General features: G+C 24.5%; 7 protein-coding genes across 7 annotated transcripts; 5 read left to right on the top strand and 2 right to left on the bottom strand.

The window, feature by feature from the left end:
- Window positions 1–4,107: 4,107 nt before the first annotated feature.
- On the top strand, window positions 4,108–5,367 carry EHI_166490 (alcohol dehydrogenase, putative; the record flags this gene model as incomplete). Its single annotated transcript, XM_647170.2, has 1 exon — window positions 4,108–5,367. One exon carries the CDS (start codon window positions 4,108–4,110, stop codon window positions 5,365–5,367), a length of 1,260 nt encoding a protein of 419 aa, XP_652262.2.
- A 186-nt stretch (window positions 5,368–5,553) lies between these two features.
- EHI_166480 (uncharacterized protein) lies at window positions 5,554–9,006 on the top strand (the record flags this gene model as incomplete). Its single annotated transcript, XM_647169.2, has 1 exon — window positions 5,554–9,006. The coding sequence occupies one exon, from the start codon at window positions 5,554–5,556 to the stop codon at window positions 9,004–9,006; it is 3,453 nt and encodes a 1,150-aa protein (XP_652261.2).
- An 81-nt stretch (window positions 9,007–9,087) lies between these two features.
- Window positions 9,088–10,129, bottom strand: EHI_166470 (protein kinase domain containing protein; the record flags this gene model as incomplete). Its single annotated transcript, XM_647180.1, has 2 exons — window positions 9,088–9,267; window positions 9,341–10,129. The coding sequence occupies 2 exons, from the start codon at window positions 10,127–10,129 to the stop codon at window positions 9,088–9,090; spliced, it is 969 nt and encodes a 322-aa protein (XP_652272.1).
- Window positions 10,130–11,428: 1,299 nt separating this feature from the next.
- Window positions 11,429–11,968, top strand: EHI_166460 (uncharacterized protein; the record flags this gene model as incomplete). Its single annotated transcript, XM_647179.1, has 1 exon — window positions 11,429–11,968. The coding sequence occupies one exon, from the start codon at window positions 11,429–11,431 to the stop codon at window positions 11,966–11,968; it is 540 nt and encodes a 179-aa protein (XP_652271.1).
- Window positions 11,969–13,090: 1,122 nt separating this feature from the next.
- Window positions 13,091–14,755, top strand: EHI_166450 (uncharacterized protein; the record flags this gene model as incomplete). The annotated part of the gene is made up of 1 exon (XM_647178.2): window positions 13,091–14,755. The coding sequence occupies one exon, from the start codon at window positions 13,091–13,093 to the stop codon at window positions 14,753–14,755; it is 1,665 nt and encodes a 554-aa protein (XP_652270.2).
- A 582-nt stretch (window positions 14,756–15,337) lies between these two features.
- Window positions 15,338–16,334, top strand: EHI_166440 (zinc finger domain containing protein; the record flags this gene model as incomplete). The annotated part of the gene is made up of 2 exons (XM_647177.2): window positions 15,338–15,370; window positions 15,435–16,334. The coding sequence occupies 2 exons, from the start codon at window positions 15,338–15,340 to the stop codon at window positions 16,332–16,334; spliced, it is 933 nt and encodes a 310-aa protein (XP_652269.2).
- Window positions 16,335–16,718: 384 nt separating this feature from the next.
- EHI_166430 (uncharacterized protein) lies at window positions 16,719–17,555 on the bottom strand (the record flags this gene model as incomplete). The annotated part of the gene is made up of 1 exon (XM_647176.1): window positions 16,719–17,555. The coding sequence occupies one exon, from the start codon at window positions 17,553–17,555 to the stop codon at window positions 16,719–16,721; it is 837 nt and encodes a 278-aa protein (XP_652268.1).
- Between the last annotated feature and the right edge of the window lie 100 nt (window positions 17,556–17,655).

Below are 17,655 nucleotides of genomic sequence, written 5' to 3'. Positions count from 1 at the left end.
AAAAAAAAAAACTAATGAATTTTAATTTTGTTAATCCAGTAAAGGTTAGATACATTGTTGATGTTTATTTCATTGCTTCATTTCATTTTATAGAGTTATATGTATTTGTTCAAAGGTTTCTGTTTATGTTTAATGTTAATTGTTCCTTCTATTTTTAGTGTCTATTTCTTAGAATTTAATACTATCTTATCATAATAGTATTAATCAAAAAATATATTCAACATTCTTCTGATAATAAATTAATTCTTCTATTTAATCTGTATATGGTTAATTCATTAATCATTCAACACATACCTAAGGAATTACATGAATATTTAATATTGTTGTGATGTATATTTCAATACATGTTCTAGATTTAACATCTTAACTATCTTTATTCTTTCATACTCTTTATATGTCTTTATATCTATTTACTGAATTAACATTGTTTATTTTGTTTTTCCAATTACTGTTATAATATTTCTTATATAACTTCTTTTGTATTTCATGACTTTGTATTTCTATTCAATACTGTCTTCATTATTACTCAGTCTCAAATATAACTCAAACGAAGTAAGTATCCATATCTTAAATGAAGTAGGACATTTACATTTATTGTAAAAACGATGACTTTAATTGTTTAATTTCATCAAAGTATAAAACAGTATATTCTTCAAACAAACCACTCTTTTTCCTTGAAAAATAACCTTCATATATTTTCTTCAATAATTAAAAACAATTAATAAATTCATAAGTCATTTTATTACAAAGAAAAAAGAGGATGTATTGTTTGGTTTCTTATGTTCATTGTTCAGTTTTATGAGTCTTAATGATGGTAAAAACTACACACTTTCTCTTTGTAAAACAATCCATTGATATTTATTTTAAAAAAATATTAAGAGCTGTATAATTATTTTGTGTAATAATTATTAGTAGAAAATGAAAATTAAAAATGACAAATATAACAAGAGAAGAATAAATAAAATAAATGTATTATTTGGGTATTATTTTTAATTTTTATTCTGTTTATATTATTCTTAATTCGTTTTCATTTATTATTTATTTTCTTTATTCTTTCTAGAATATTCTTGTTATTTATAAGTATATATTTTTGATAAGCTGTCTTTTGAATTTATTTCCTTGTTTATGTCGTTATTCTTTTGTTTATACTATTATATTATAAATATTAAATATTCATTATATTAACTTCTTTTATATTTGTTATTTGTGTTTTTATAGATAATATCAATTTTCTTTTATATGAAATATTGTTTAGTATATAATATAATACTTTACTTACATACATTTATTATTCATGTTTTATTATACATTCATTATTTATTGTTTTGTTTTTTAACATACTAATGCAATATTTTTATATTCCAAATTTCATTAAATAAGAATCATCATTCAATAATTATTTTTTCGTTATGTATCATCGTATTATAATATAGTTTAAATTATTTCTAAATGTTATTGGGTTTATAAAATCATTAAATGAGCATGAATTATAACGATGGATATGAAAAATGTAATTAAGGTTATATTATAATAAAACGTTAAAATAAAATAAACATTCAAAGTCATTAAAAAGAATAAAAAAGAATGAACAAGTAAGAAATATTTGAAATAGTGAGAAGTCAATACGAAATGATGCATATTATATAAAAGATTAATTCACCAATTGTATTTTAATTATAATCAACAAATTTGTGTCAACTATTATTAGAATTATTTATGTTTTATATATGAATATTATATTTAGAAAAGTGTTTTTATATTTTGTTGTACAGTTTTAAAAAGAAAATACTGTGTTGATCATCTGAGATTTATTGAACTTGACAATAATATAACAATAATATCTGAAATATATTTGATGATAAAACATTTCATTTGATAAAATCTTTATTAGAAAATACAAACATATATATAATGACATTCTTAATAATGTTGTAATTTGTAAGAGAATAATGAAATATATCATAACAATAAAATAAATGCGTTTTGAATGGAAATTATGAAAAGAAAGAATTAGCACCATAAAGAAACGAATAAATTATTATGAATATTTAAATATATAATAGTCAAAAACCATTACAAACATCCATAATTAAGAAGAATGAAACTACTATTTTATAAAAGAATTTATTATTTTATTGAAACAATTCTTACATTAACCAAAATATATTGAAGTGCCAAAATCTTCATGCTCAAATATTTTATTTATTATGTGTTGTTATAACTAATCTTTTTAATATAAAGAGTAACAAAAGTTTAATATAAAAAATTCTATAATTTAACTTGTTCAGCAAACTCTAGATACAACTTATTGAATTAAATTATACAACTACTTTTATAAACTCTCTGTTATTCATGAATATGAAAATAATAAACTTGTTATTCTATTTATAATATTCATACAATATTTATATTTTCCATCAACTCCATTGCAAACTAGTTATTACAAACTAGTTATTAAAGTAATAAAATAGATAAAAATTATTGAATGAAGAAAATTAATAGAATAAAAGAAATAATCTTTTAAACTTATTAAAATATAACCCAATTAATTTTGAATAATTCTTTATCTCAATAAATGATTTATGATAATGGAAACAAAATTAAAAACTTTAGATAGAGGCATAACAATAAAATATTCACGTATATCTCTTTCTCTAACTAACTTAAATTATAACAATGAACAGAGTTTTGAAGAATACAAAAACTTATTAATATTAACTTTTATATGAAATTGTTTACAGAAATGAACTTTACCATTACTGTAATTAGTAATGAACACATTTACATATAAACACCTAATTTCAATTCTTTTATAAAATTTTTATTACATTCTTGATAATCAATTTTCATAAATACTATCTGAAATTGAAAATTTATTCACTCTATTCTTAATGTTTAAGTAATTAAAAATTCATAGTATATAAGACATTCAGAAGTCTTTTGTATCGATAAAACTAACTCAACTTCTCTGAATAACATGATAATAAGTGATTTATTCCTGTTAGAGTAAGAACATTTTTATGTCAATCAAATAGAATTTGAATTAATACATTTTCTCCTTGAATGAATATTGATTTGTATATATTAATGAACTGAAATAAATAACTTCTAAAACAACTAAAATTCTATTTCATTGAGTCTACAAATATTTTTACAATTCAACATGATGCTATTAAATTTGAAACTCTTGATTGAATTAACTTCTTTCTTTTAATCATTAACTATTCTTACTGTAATAAAACATTAAACTTCTATTACAATCACTGAAAATGTTAAATCGAATTAAGTTGCTTAAATAATCTTTTGGTACAACTAATACTCTTTTTTTTGTTAAAAGATAAGTAATACACCCTTAATAACACCTATAATACAATACAATAATCAAAATAACTTAAATTTATGCAAAAATTAAATATACTAACAACCATGTATTATTTAGACAAAATGTTATGTGTTTAAGAGATGAATAAACTTATCTCTACTTGACACAATAATGTTCTAAATTTTCAATAAATGACTGTTGAAGTTCTTATATCCATAAAGAAATTATTATTCACATATTTTCAATTCAACTATCTGATGAAAAGGATAGTTAATTTAGTCTATTCTAGTTCAAACACCCTCTTATATTAATTTTAATAAAAAAAGGTTCAACCACTAACAAAAGAAAATAAAACAGAGGCGCTAACTCAGTTTGTCTTCTTTAATCTCAGTAAATGTTAATAAACATATTTTCTCCTAATAACAAAAATGATTCTGTTGGATATAAAAGGGTGGTTTATCATTCACTATCACACAGTGATTCACAAGTCATATTATTGTACTCACATTCTAAATAACAACCTTTCATTCTGAAAGAACATTTATCAGAGTCAAAAGGAAACGAAAGAAGAAAAGACAAATGTGGATTTTTTATTGAAAAAGAAAAGTTTCATCGTCCGAAACGAGAAAAGACGAATCAGAAGAAACAAAAATAAAACAAAAATAAAACAAGAAAAAAACCCTCGAATTTTTAACGTGATTTGCTTTTAAAAAATAAGAAAGAAAAGGAAAATAAAAGTGACGTGGATAATAAGAAATTAATGAATATACAAAATAACATTCATTATGTCTGAAACCACACCTTTCCAAATTCCTACTACTGGAGATCTTCATTGGTTTAAAGTACCACCAAAAGTATTCTTTGAACCATTTTCTATTAGATATCTTGCAGAGCTTAAAGACTTGAGTAAAATCTTTATTGTATCTGATCGTATGATTTATAAATTAGGATATGTTGAAAGAGTTATGGAGGTATTAAAAAGAAGAAGAAACCAAGTTGAGATTGAAATTTATATTGATGTTCCAATTGAACCAACTACAAAAGCTATCACAGAAGCCTTAAATGTCATGAACACTTTTGGACCAGATAATATTATTGCTATTGGAGGTGGATCAGTTATGTGTGTAGCTAAAATTATGTGGATGTTATATGAACATCCAGAACTTAAACTTCAAGATATACCAACTCAATTTGCTGACATTAAAGAAAATGTTTTTAGTGGACCAGAAGTTGGTGAGAAGGCACGTTTAATTTGTGTCCCAACTACATCAGGAAATGGAAGTGAAGTTTCACCATTCTGTATACTAGTTGATGAAAAAACTAATACTACATATCCAATTGCACATTATAATTTAATTCCATCTGTTGCTATTGTTGATCCAGAATTTACTTATACTGTACCTAAACGAACACTTGCTGATAATGGATTTGATATGTTATCTCATTCTATTGAAGCTTATATCTCTACTTATGCTAATGACTTTGCAAATGGTATGTGTCTTGAAGCACTTCAATTAATTTTTAAGAACTTAGTTAATGGTTATAATGGATGTTCTTGTGCTCGTGCTAATTTACATAATGCTTCTACTATTGCTGGTATGGCACATGGTAATGCATATCTTGGACTTGTTCATGCCTTAGCCTATAAAATTGCTAATCATTTCCATATCCATCATGGTAGAGTTGCTGGTATTTTATTACCACATATTATTCGATATAATGCAAAAGCTCCAATAGAAGGACAATCTCAATTAAAGAAATATGATGTAATGGAAAAGTTTGGAAGAATTTGTGATAGAACAGGATTAAATCCAGGAAATAATGCTGCTGAATCACTTGCTTCTGAATGTGAAAAGTTACTTAAAGGAACAGAAAGTGCAACTGGATTTGCACAATGTGGTATTGATGAAAAAGAATGGAAAGACGCTGTTCATGATATTGCTGTAACTACATTAGAATCACAATACAGTAAGTATAATCCAAAGAAAGCAACTGTTCCTGAACTTAAAGAAATTTTAATTGCATCATATAAGCCAATAGCTTAAAAAGAACGTTTGTCTTGAATAAGATATGATATAAACATATATCAATCAATTCAAATTGAATTGAAGAAGTACTTTTTATTACAATTTTTTATTAAAAGAAAAATAAAAAAGAAGTTTTTTTAAAGTTAAAGAAAAGAAATTTTGAAAAAAAAGAAAAAGAATTAAAAAATTTGTTAATTAGAAATAATGTTTATTGATACAACAAATCAACTTGGATTAAAAGAATATTTACCTACATCCAATATTTATCAAATGTTTGAAAATTCTATTCAAACATTGATTGCTACAAATATTAGTAATCAAATAATTAATAATATTGAAGAGTTCAATCAAAAAATTAAAACACCAACACATTTTGAATATTTATTAGAGTCATTAGGATTTGCTTTTGTTCTTCCAATGGAATCAAGTCAAACTATTGGAAATACAATTAGTATTTATCATCAATGGTTATTTGGAGATCATATTCCTAAGGCAATTCAAGACAATCGACAAAAGTATTTAAATTGTATGTTAGAACATCTTTCATTAATTTTTACTCAACGCTCTTGTTCAACAAATCAAACAAATCAAATGGTTGAATTTTGTAATAGAGTCATGGATATATATGACTTAGCATTAAATGATAATGTTGTTGATACTCATAATGTTATTTGTTTATTAATTGGAGCAATTCATTCACTTGCAACTATGCCTAAACAAAGTATTACTGCTATTGTTAGTTCAAATGTATCAAGTAATTTTTATAAAGCAAAAGAAAAAAAAAGTAATTTAGCAGATGAGATTAGTGGTCGTGTTATTAATACTTTATATCGTGCTTGGATTAAATTATTACCTCAAGACAAATTACTTTGGATGTCAATTATTCAACATCATAAAACATGGAGTATTCTTCTTCCAGTTGCACAACAATGGAAAGTACTTATGAAAAAAGTTACAGAAGGTGTAATGAATCAATTATATAATAATAAAGAATGTCTTATTTCATTAGATGGATTTAAAGAAAATACAACAATACAAAATGTTATTGCACCAAAATATGCATATAATTTTTGGATTTGTTGTTTACATTTTATTGGAACACCACTTATTAGTAATAATGCATCTGTTGTTGAAGTTATTATTCAGTCAATATCAGAACAAGTTGATTATATGATTCAATACCATTGTACTGGAGAAACAATATTAAGAGTATATAATATATTATTTCAATGTGTTATTTTACCATCTCACTTAAAATTTGAACAAGGAGTATGTTGTGCAATGGAAACATTATTAAAAATTTTTATTAGTACTTGTGAATATACAACATTTACAAAACAATCATTAGATAATTTATATTATGCTTTATCATATGCTTTATCATCTGAAAGTGAAAAAGTTTTAGCTATTGGTTTAAAAGGATATGTTAGTCTTATTGGAAAATCATTTGAAGGAATGGAAATTCTTGCTAAAACAGCATTATATGCAGTTCATCGTGCTAGTTTATTAAAAGAAACAATTTTTGTTGATTATCATACTGTTTTTATAGACCTACTTGCATCATTAATGTATCTTCCTGATTCTTCACAAATTCATTTCATTCCTAAACAAAGTCCAGAATTTGAAGAAAAATATTCTATCCAATCTCTCATTGTATTAAATTTATATTTACTTCTTAAGCATGAAGTAGATGCTTCAAGAATAGCATCTATATTAACACTTATAAATCGTTATTTTATTCAAGAACTTCCATTCAATAAACCACAAGAAGATTTTAATATGTCAACATTAAATCAAGTCCCTCCAAAAACTGTTGGTGGTTTAGCTTGGTACTTTGTTAAATTAATAGAAATTAATCATTCTACTTTATTTGTTACTTCTAAACCAGAAATTCATCGTTTAATATTTACTATTCTCAAAAATTTGATTAAATATCATTCATCTATTCCTAAGTCTGATGAATTTATCAATAGTTTGTTTGATATTCTCAATGAACTCTTCAATCAATGGATAAGAAATATGAATTTAGTTATTATGGGAGATTGTCTTAGTGTAATTACCCTTTATTATCAAAGTATTATGAAGAATATTACTCAAGACCAAATGACAAAGTTAACTGCATTATACAAGAAACTTACATCTGTTGAAGGATATGATAAAAAACGTACTTTAATGAGATTGAGTGATATTCCAAATGAAGGATTAGAATATTTTACAATGTCATTATCTCAATCCATTGCTTTTGTGTATCAACACCTTATGATTCCCAAACCAATATTTGGAAGTCAATTATTAAATTGTCAAGTAAGTGAAAAGAATATTGTTGATATACTTATGAAAAATAATATCAAAAATGTATTAGATTATATCTATATTGTTACTGTTGATAATATGGTAATCTTATCATTTATTGAATTACCTTTTAAAAATATTTCAGGAGAAAAACAATTTATGGTTCTTGTACGTGATTGTATTGGAAAGAAAGGATATTTGATTTCATTAAATGAGATTGACGATAAAATTATCCAATCACAACACAAGCATATGGACATTATTGATAGACCTGAACGAGACAATTTAGTCATTTTATCTGATGAAAAAGTATTAGAAGAACTTCAAAGACTTGAAAATGTTTCAACATGCAATATTGACTCTTATATCAAGACAAAGGAAGATAAATATCAACCTCCATTGGAGGAAGATATTCCACAACCAAAGTATATTGATATTATGAATGTTCAACATGGTACAAAATATTATGCTGTTCGATTGTTTTTAACAACAATGGGATTCTGTAGTTCTAACTTTTGGAAACGACTAACCCCAATTAAAACAAGTCTTCAAGTTTTAGAAACATTAGATGAAATTGATAAAATGTCAAATAGAACTCATGTTGGAATTTCCATTCAAAATAAAGAACAAGGAATTACCAAAGAATTTATGCAGTTTATTCAAGAGCTTGGAGTTATTCGTTCTACAACTGGATTTGAGGGATTAAAAGAGGGATATGAAGATAAAGAACATATGATTTGTTATCAAGATGATTTTGTTGATGTAATTTATCATGTTAAAAGTTTAATTCCTGTCAATGACAAGATAGAAGATCTTATTGAGATATATTGGGGAGAAAATGATCAGAAACTCGAAGAAAACCCAGAGAAATTACTTATTGAAATTAAAATCCTTCATAATGGAATTTATCAAATTAAATCAAACCAAACAAGCAGTACATTATTAACTCTTCAAAGGTCTTTAATTTATTCATTAGGTCGTGTTATTAGAGAGTCATGTATTAGATTTATTGAGAAGAGAAATCTTCATGAGATGACATTCCCTTATGACTCTAGATGTATTACAATTCAAGACTTTTGTACTTCTAATACTACAAAAGGACATTCTATTGGAGTGATGGATATGTTAGTTGATCGAGAGTTATCAAATCAATTAAATGTAGAAAAACTTTCTGAAGTGAAACCTGAAGAACCAAAAGAAGAAAAGAGACAAGCAAAAACTAAAAGTTCAAAAGTTGGTATAATTAATGTGTTTCAGCCTCAATCCACTCCAAGAATGACAGGAGAATTAAAAGCTACTGAAGAGATGATGAAACGCAAAATGGCAAAGACAACAAATGGAAGTTTCTTAGGTTCAAGTAAATAATATAGAATAATTGAAATCTCGTTTTATTGAAAGAAGAAATTAGAAAAAGAGTTTTTCTTTTGCCGAAAGAATAAATAAGAATCATAAAACGCTAGGAAAAACCTTAGCATCAGGATTTTCAAATATTGACATGGAGAGAAGTTGGTCTACACTCACACGATAACATGGTTGAGTAACAGTCATAAACAAGTACATTTGTTTAAGTTCTTCAAACCGAAACAATTTTAGAAGAATAGGGTCTGTAAAATAAAAGTTTTGTTCCTACAAATGAATTAGATTTATAAACCAAAAATGAAACGAAAATACTAGCAAAAAATAAAGAAAAATAACAAACATAATTTGGAAATTTACGTCTTGTATCCATTTCAAATACTGTTATTCCTAATGAAAATACATCAGCTAATTGAGATGCTTGTCCTCCGATTACCTCAGGAGCACAATAACTTGCTTCTCCAATATCATCTAATGAAAGAGGTTCTCCAATTTTTCTACATGAATTTAAATCACCTAACTTCACTCGACCATCATTTAAAACAAAAATATTTTCAGGTTTAACATCCATATGAGCTAAACCTAAATGATGGAGTTCTCTTAATCCCCTTAGAACTGTTCCTGTAACATATATAATTTCAAAGAATTCCATTGGTCTTTGATGAAGTAAATCCCAAATACTTCCTTTCATTAGGTCCATCATTATGAAATACATATGGTCTATCCGTTGAGTATAAATACATTGAATTATATATTCACAGTTTTTAGTTGCTTCGATATTTGCAAATTCATTTTCATAAACTCCTGCCATCTGAGGTTGGATAGAAACTTTTACAACTTTTAATATTCCATCATCAGGGTCTCTTACACAATAAATGTCCCAAAAGCTTCCTCTTCCTATTTGTTTTTTTTGAGGGAATTTAGCTAAAAAGTTTTTCATTGTTTTTTTATGCATTGAATAACGTGGATTATAATAAAGCATTGGCTGACTTGGACAATTGTTCATAAGTTCTATATATCCAAAAGGTAAGCGTTTTAGAGCATCAGGGTCATATGCAAATGGGACATATTTGGGAATTCCTTTTTGATATTCTTCAAAAGGGGGTAGACAGCGCTTCGGAGATTTTATCATTGAATGAAAATATCATAGATGAAGATGCAAAGGGTCTAATTTCTATTTTTTACATCCAGCAACAGAGAAGGAAAACGGTTCAAAAATGGGAGGAAATCAGAAAGAGTTGCAGTTTATAGTTTCTAAATAAAAATATTATTAAAATAAATATAATAAACAAAAAGAGAAAAAAAAGAAGAATGACGAATATTTTTAAAAAGAAAAAATTAAAGAAACATTTAAATAAATCTTAATTAAAAATAAGAAGAAAAAGCAAGAAGAAAACTTTGGTAGATTTACAAAGAGAAATTCTATTTCTAAAACTTCTTGTCATTTTATACAAGAAATGCTTTAATTAAAGTAGAGGGTTTAAAAACTTATAGATTTTTTGGTTTTATATCTTTTTTATGAAAAATATTTTGATTAATTAATTTGTTCTTAAAAGAGTTTTCATTTCATAATTTAATGAATAAAAATTGAGTGAATAAAGTACTAAATTTCATGTTTTATTTAAATTTCTTCTTTTTTTATCGCATTAAACGTTAAATTGAACAACAGTTTTCATTAATTCTGTATCATTAAACTCTATTTGTATTTTATAATATCAATAAATTAGTTATTAAAAAAAAAGACATTAGGATTATAGTTTTGGATTTATGAAATAGTGTCTTCACTTCACAAAAAAAAACATTTATTTTGTTTTGAGGCATTTTATATGAAAAAGCATGTCTCTCTCTTATTTTTATTTAATATTAATAAGATTGTTTTTGTTCTTGCAAGTATATTTTAAGTTAACTTATAAAGAATAGAATTTGTCTTGAGTATAGCTTTTTGTTTATTTAATCATTACCATTAACCTTTCATTAAGTTAGATGTATAAAATCTAGAGAAAGAGGAGAAAGATGATATAATGTTATATATGACAGAAAGGAAGAAAATGAAAGAATAAAAAAGCAAAAAACAAAAAACAAAAAACAAAAGGATTTAGTGGCAAATATTTATCAATTCAAAAAGGTTAATCAAAATAAGATATAAAAATTTTTTGAAATAGATAGCATAATAAGTTTATTTAGAGGAGAAGAATGAAAAGAAGAAAAGTAGAAAGGAAGGGAGTGAAAGAGGGGGGTTATTTTATAAAATACATAAACAGGAATTTTTATTTAGATACAAAGGGAGGGAGATAAAGAACGAAATTCGGAAGTAAAACAAACAAATTCTTTTTGTCGAAAGAATGTTCTGTGAGTGTAATTGGGAAAATTCTTTTTGTGGGTTTTAAAATACTACAACTTAAAATTCATAAAGAACATCTTAGGAGATTAGATGCAAACCGCATATAAAATTAATAGAAATTACCAAGTCAGTGAACAAGGAATAATGCTTGTTCTTTTAAATCAGTTTGCTGATATAGAATTAGAAAAAAAGAAAAAGAAAGCAACAAAAGCACTTCCATTTCTACAAATTCGAAGTATCAATTTTGGAAATGGTGATGTGTTTAATTTTAATCAATTTATTGAATGTCGTTGTAAAGAACTTATTCAAAGTGAAATTCGAAGAGGATTAAAAGAAGAAACAGCATCAAAAAGATATAATTGTTATTTAATTAATGAGTCAATTCATTTATTAATTGACTTACTAAATGAAAATAGAATTCAAACAAGTTCATCATTTTCAGCTGGTAAAAATGGTAGAATTAAAACAGAAACAATTGATACAATTCGTTATAATAGTTCAATATTAGATAAAAACTTTATTAAAGAAAAAGGAGTTGTTATTAATGAATATTTAGCTGAACGTCTTCATGGAGAAGATTCTATTATATTTCATCGCAATTGTTATGAATTACAACATTTATTAATATAATAAACATCAATACAAATGTGTTCTTGTGTATTAATTCAATTTATTATTTTTATTTGGTTTGTTATTTTTGTATTTACACATGATTTTTCATATTTAAATTCACTTGTCTTTCTACTTTTTTGAACTGTTTGGTATTTTGTTATTAAAACAAAACAAAAGTAAATGAAATAATATAAAAAGAAATATTAATCAAAAATATTATCTTTATTGACTTTATTTTCTTTATATGAAATTTTAGTTATTATTTAATTTATCTTTTATTCTATTTCATAGTGTTATTTGTTAATTCTTTTCTTTTTATATTAATTAATAAATAATATATAATAATTAATAATTTTTATCTTGACTTAAAAATATCTTAAACGTTGTATTACGTTTATTTAATTTTTTTTGAATTACTTTTCCATTGTTTTTTTTATTAGAACAACATTTATTTTTGATGTATTATTTGAAGATAGTTTGTATTGACACAAAACAATAACGTTTTTATACTTCTTTTGTATTAATTAAAAGACGTATGGATTGTAAAAGTGACTATTTTTTTGTTCAAGACTATTATTCCCTTTTATGCGGGGTTTTATATTAAAGTATTTCAATATTGATTAAAAAGACTCGTTTCATTCTGACGTTCATGTATTTGACAAATGTTTTAAATAAAGAAGTTCTATTTTTAGAACACATAATATTCTTTGTTGAGTGTAGTAAAGTTACATGAACATTTCAGTTATTATTGCTACCATGAAACAAAGGAATAACCCATGGTAGACTCTTTAATAAGTGTTTAAAAGGAAAATTGAAATTTCTTGCTTTCTTTGTTTTAGTTTTTGTATTAAGATTGGTTTATGAAATTCAATAAATAAATCTTTCAAAAAAGATAGACATGTTTTTTGTTGGGTTAATTCATTTTGATTATTTTGTTATTGCAGAAGTTGAAGAGTGATAACGTTGTTTCATTTCACTCTGTCAAGTAAGTAACGTCTTAGATTTTGTAAGAAATAAACAACCTAGAAAATGAACAACTACAACATAGTTTATCGTTGGTAAATAGAATAAAACAAAGTACTAATTAAAAAGAAAAAGGAGGAACTTAAACAAAAAAAGGAGAAAAAGGGAAATAACTTAATGAAAACAAAAAATTTGAAAGAAGTTATTTTATCTCTTAAGAAAAGAATAATAAACGATAAAGATTTAACAAATGTCACTTCATTATCTGACGAAGTACAAGTATTGCTAAACAAAAGTGTATCTAAAGAAAATCAAATGAGTGAAATTAAAATTGTGTCTCAATTCAAATTTTTATTTGATACATATAAAATAACAAACACAACCAATAATATTAACTTTTTATCTGATTGTTTTGATATAACCATTTTCAGAGTTGAATGGTTTGAAAGTTTTCAAGAAATTATTCAAACTCCAACAATAAACCATTTAAAGCCATTAATTGATGAATTACTCTCAGTTCAATTTAATGTCCATCTTAAAGACAATATTGATAGAATTGGTTTTTGTCTCTTTATAACAACCCAAATTGAAAAGATGATTACTACAATTCATAAAACAAAATCATCCATTCAACTACCACGAACATTAAGTGAAACTCTTCAAAAAATGTATGAAGAACATACAGTTCCTTTTGGACTTATTCTTCTTTGTATATTAATAATTGGACCACCTACAGGATTAAATTTAAGAAATTTATTATGGCATGGATTTATGAATGATAATGAAATAACAAACACACACATTTGTCTTCTTATTATACTTTATCAAACAATACAAGTGTATTGTCATACAGTTTCTGAACCAAAACATTTAAATATACTTCAACTTCAATTTTTTAATCAAGTCATTGAAATCCCAAATGAGGAACTTCTTTCTCTTATTCATTCTTCTAGTTTTATTCTTCCAAATAGAAGACAACCAATTGAAATAATTGTTAAAAATAAAGTACAACAAGGAAATAATAAAATATTTTCATTTATGAGAATGGTTGTTGAATTGGAACATTTGTTAAGAATAGCATTTATTACATTTAATGATATTGATATTCGATTTGGAATGGCAAATTATTCAAATTACTATACAACATTAGATGTTCTTCTCCAAGAAGATGTTATTTCTTCTTCTGAAGGTCTTATTGTTAATCGACCATCAACAATAAATGATATTAAAGCAGTGAAATATAAAAATACTTCAAAATATAGTGAAACAAAAGGAATAGAGAAAGAAAAAGAAGTACTTTCTAAAAAGAGGAATTTGCTGATTGATATTCTTGGAAAAGATGTTGTGAGTAAATTACATGATTTATTTCTTTTTGAAGGTGGAATTAAATTAAGGGATTGTTTATCACATGGAGAATATCAATTTGATGATTTACCTTCTCAATCTTTTATAGTCATCAAAATGATATGGTTTATTATATTAAAAAGATTGCAAGATTGGATTGTTAACAAACCTTCTCAATTTAATCACTATTTTCAGAAGTATTTTAGCGAATATCCAATGTTTCATCCATTATCTTTTTTTAAGAGAAATTATCAAGAAAGTATTACTTGTTATGAGTCTGTTTGTAATTATTTTAAGTCATTTAGTTATGAAAATGAATTATATGATGATTATAGAAATTATCATTCCAATTTTATCCTTTCTTTTAATTGTTTAAATGATGTGGAGTTGGTTCATAATTTAGTAGCATCAAAACAAGTAATTTATCCATTCTTTGGATCTCCATTATTTTTGTCAAATGTTTGTGAAATATATTTATTGTATTTATATTGTCAATAACCTTCTATTAGATTAAACAAGCATCATTGTTAATAGAATCAACAAATAAAAATTTATTATTTCTTAAAAATACACATTCTGAATTAATTTCATTTCTTAAAAACAGAACAATCAAAAGAAGACAATCAAATGCATTATTTAAATTATTAGTCTCACACCAGGAATTACTTATATTGATTCATTTACTCCAATACATTTCATCAATGATTCTTTTTGAAATAAATCAATCTCAATTATCAAAGCTACTTAAACTAACATTAATATATTCTTCAAAATTGTATGTGTTATTACAAAAATATTCTTTTGAAGATTATGCACCACTCACAAACTCTTATCACAAAAATTTACTATCTCAATTGATTTCTTTTTAGTATTATTTAAATAATAATTAATATAGTGTTTTATAAAACATAAATAGAACAAAGGTTTTGTTTTCAAATAAAATATGAATAAAAGAACTTTAAAAGACAAAAGATGAAGTGGTCTACAATCATCATTTTTCAGTGTATATGTTCTTATACTAGTTTACTATTGATAATTTTTCAGCTTTATTCAATTCATAGAAGTTCATTTTATATTTTTATGGGACTTTTACGACTTCCATTACCACTTTTTGTTTGTTTTAGTTATAAGACTGTATTTATTATTTGGTATTGTTTAGAATACTTATTAAGAATAGGTATTGTTTAATACGTTTATAACAACTTTCATTGGAATATTTTTAATTATTAAACATATATTTTATGAAGAAATAACAACTGCCGAAATGAAAGTCATGAGTTCTAAAATATTAAATGAAATTTGGACAATCTTAATTTTTATATTATCTGGTTTATCAGATATTTCTATAGACTTATTAGTAATTATTATTCTTTATATCTCAATTAAAGTAAATAAAATTTTGATTGAAACAAGAATTGATTTGTATAATGAAACCCAAAGTTATTATTATTCAAAGAGAGTTAGTATGTTTATATTATCATTAATTCTAATTGGTATAACAACTATGATACTTTTACAATACTCTACAACGGATTTTGTTTCATTAATCTTTTATTGTTTTTTCAAAATTCTTTTTTACTCACTTATTTGTGATGTTTTACAACAGATTTTCTGTTTTGTTCATACTCTCTATGAATTCCAGTGGAAATATTATACTTTAACAAGTTTATCAATTAAATCAATTAAACTCTTATTGGCAAGTTTTGAATTCTTTATTCTCTTCAAATCGTTACTTCCAAATGTGTTTGTTGGATTATTAATATTTTCCATTATGCACGTTTGGGAGTCAATTAGTTCTTTGGAACAATTAATGACATACATTTATTATTCCTATTTATTAGACCATTTATCATTAGTTCATTATGATGCAAAAGAAGAACATGAGTGTGTAATTTGTAGGGATGTTCTTACTGAAGCAGCGCACCTTCGCTGTGGACATGATTTTCATGTTAGTTGTTTAAAAGGATGGTTGGCAAGAGCATCTGATTGTCCAATATGTAGAAATCCTATTAATCTTAAGGAGAATAACGAAGAAGAAGTTGAAATTAATCCAACATGGAATGTACATGAAATATAAAACAATTATTTACAACTAAATAAGGATTATACAAATAGATTTATGTTATCAATTTTACTAACAATAATAATTTTTAATTATTCCTTTTTATAAACTTAGAGTAAAACAAAAAGTATTGATTAAATGAAAGAATTAAATATAAATACTTTAAGATGAAATAATGAAAATGAAAGATTTAAATTAAAAAAATAAAAAAAAAAAGAAACTAATTTTTTATTTTTAATTAATTTTTTTAGATTTTGGCTATTTATATTGTTTTGTATTTTGTTTTCATTAAATTTTATTGTTTTTTTTTTCTTTTCTTTTTAAACACATTTGGAGGATAATTTGGTGCAAATACCATATTCCATGTGTTAGTCTGCATTAATAAATGCAATTAGTAAGTTATTGGTTTTTTTGTTGATTACGTAATAATTCCAATGCTTCTTTTAAAAGTCCAATGGCATATTCTTTATTTGATACAATTTTACAAATAATGTTGTTTGTTTGAATAAAATTTAATACAATACCAGTGATTTTTGTTTGTTCATCAAAATCATCTGTAATTGATTCAGATAAATTAAATAATGCTTCTCCAATATCATTTTCCATTGGAGGTTTAACTTTTGTCCATACCATCACAAGAAATGAAACTACTTCTTTTAATTTATCTTTTTCAACAGAATCTATCCAACATAAAGGACATTGTTCTAACATTATTTTCATTAAGATTTTTCTTTCAATAGAATCTGTTTCTTGATAGAACCAAGTAATTTCATTAAAACAGTCAACTATTTTTTTATTAATATCATCATAACTTACTTTAAGAGGTTCTGTTTGAATATCAGCAATTCTTATTAAATCTCTCATTGTTTTTAATTCTGAATGTCGTTTCATATAATTTAATCTTCCTAATGATACTGAATATCCTATTCTTTCTATCACAGAAGCTCGATTTGTAATTTTTAATTTCTCCATTACACTTTCAACCCATTCAAATACTGGTTCTCTTAATGCTAATATCCCATTCTTTCTTTTCTTAATTTGGTCACAAACATTCCATGCTAACACAGCAACTTCTATCATCTGATAAATTTCATCCATTTCTTGAACTAATTCAATAATTCTTTCTTTCTCAAGAAATTCATTAAAACACTCATGAACAAATTCTGCCTTCTTTTCATTGAATGTTTCCTGACGAATGAACTCTAAGAGTTCAGTAGAAACGTCTTTCTGTGTCATTATGCAAAAATTGGTTATTTTTAAGTTCCACTACTTTTTTTACAGATCTTTATAATTTTGTTTTTTCTTTCTCTTTTAAAACTTTCTTTTTTATATTCAA

Source organism: Entamoeba histolytica, genomic scaffold (genome assembly GCF_000208925.1).
Source record: "Entamoeba histolytica HM-1:IMSS scf_1104750518813 genomic scaffold, whole genome shotgun sequence".
Classification (NCBI taxonomy): Eukaryota; Evosea; order Mastigamoebida; family Endamoebidae; genus Entamoeba; species Entamoeba histolytica.
Note: the sequence above shows the minus strand (reverse complement) of the source record. Positions and strands in the feature narration are given on the sequence as shown.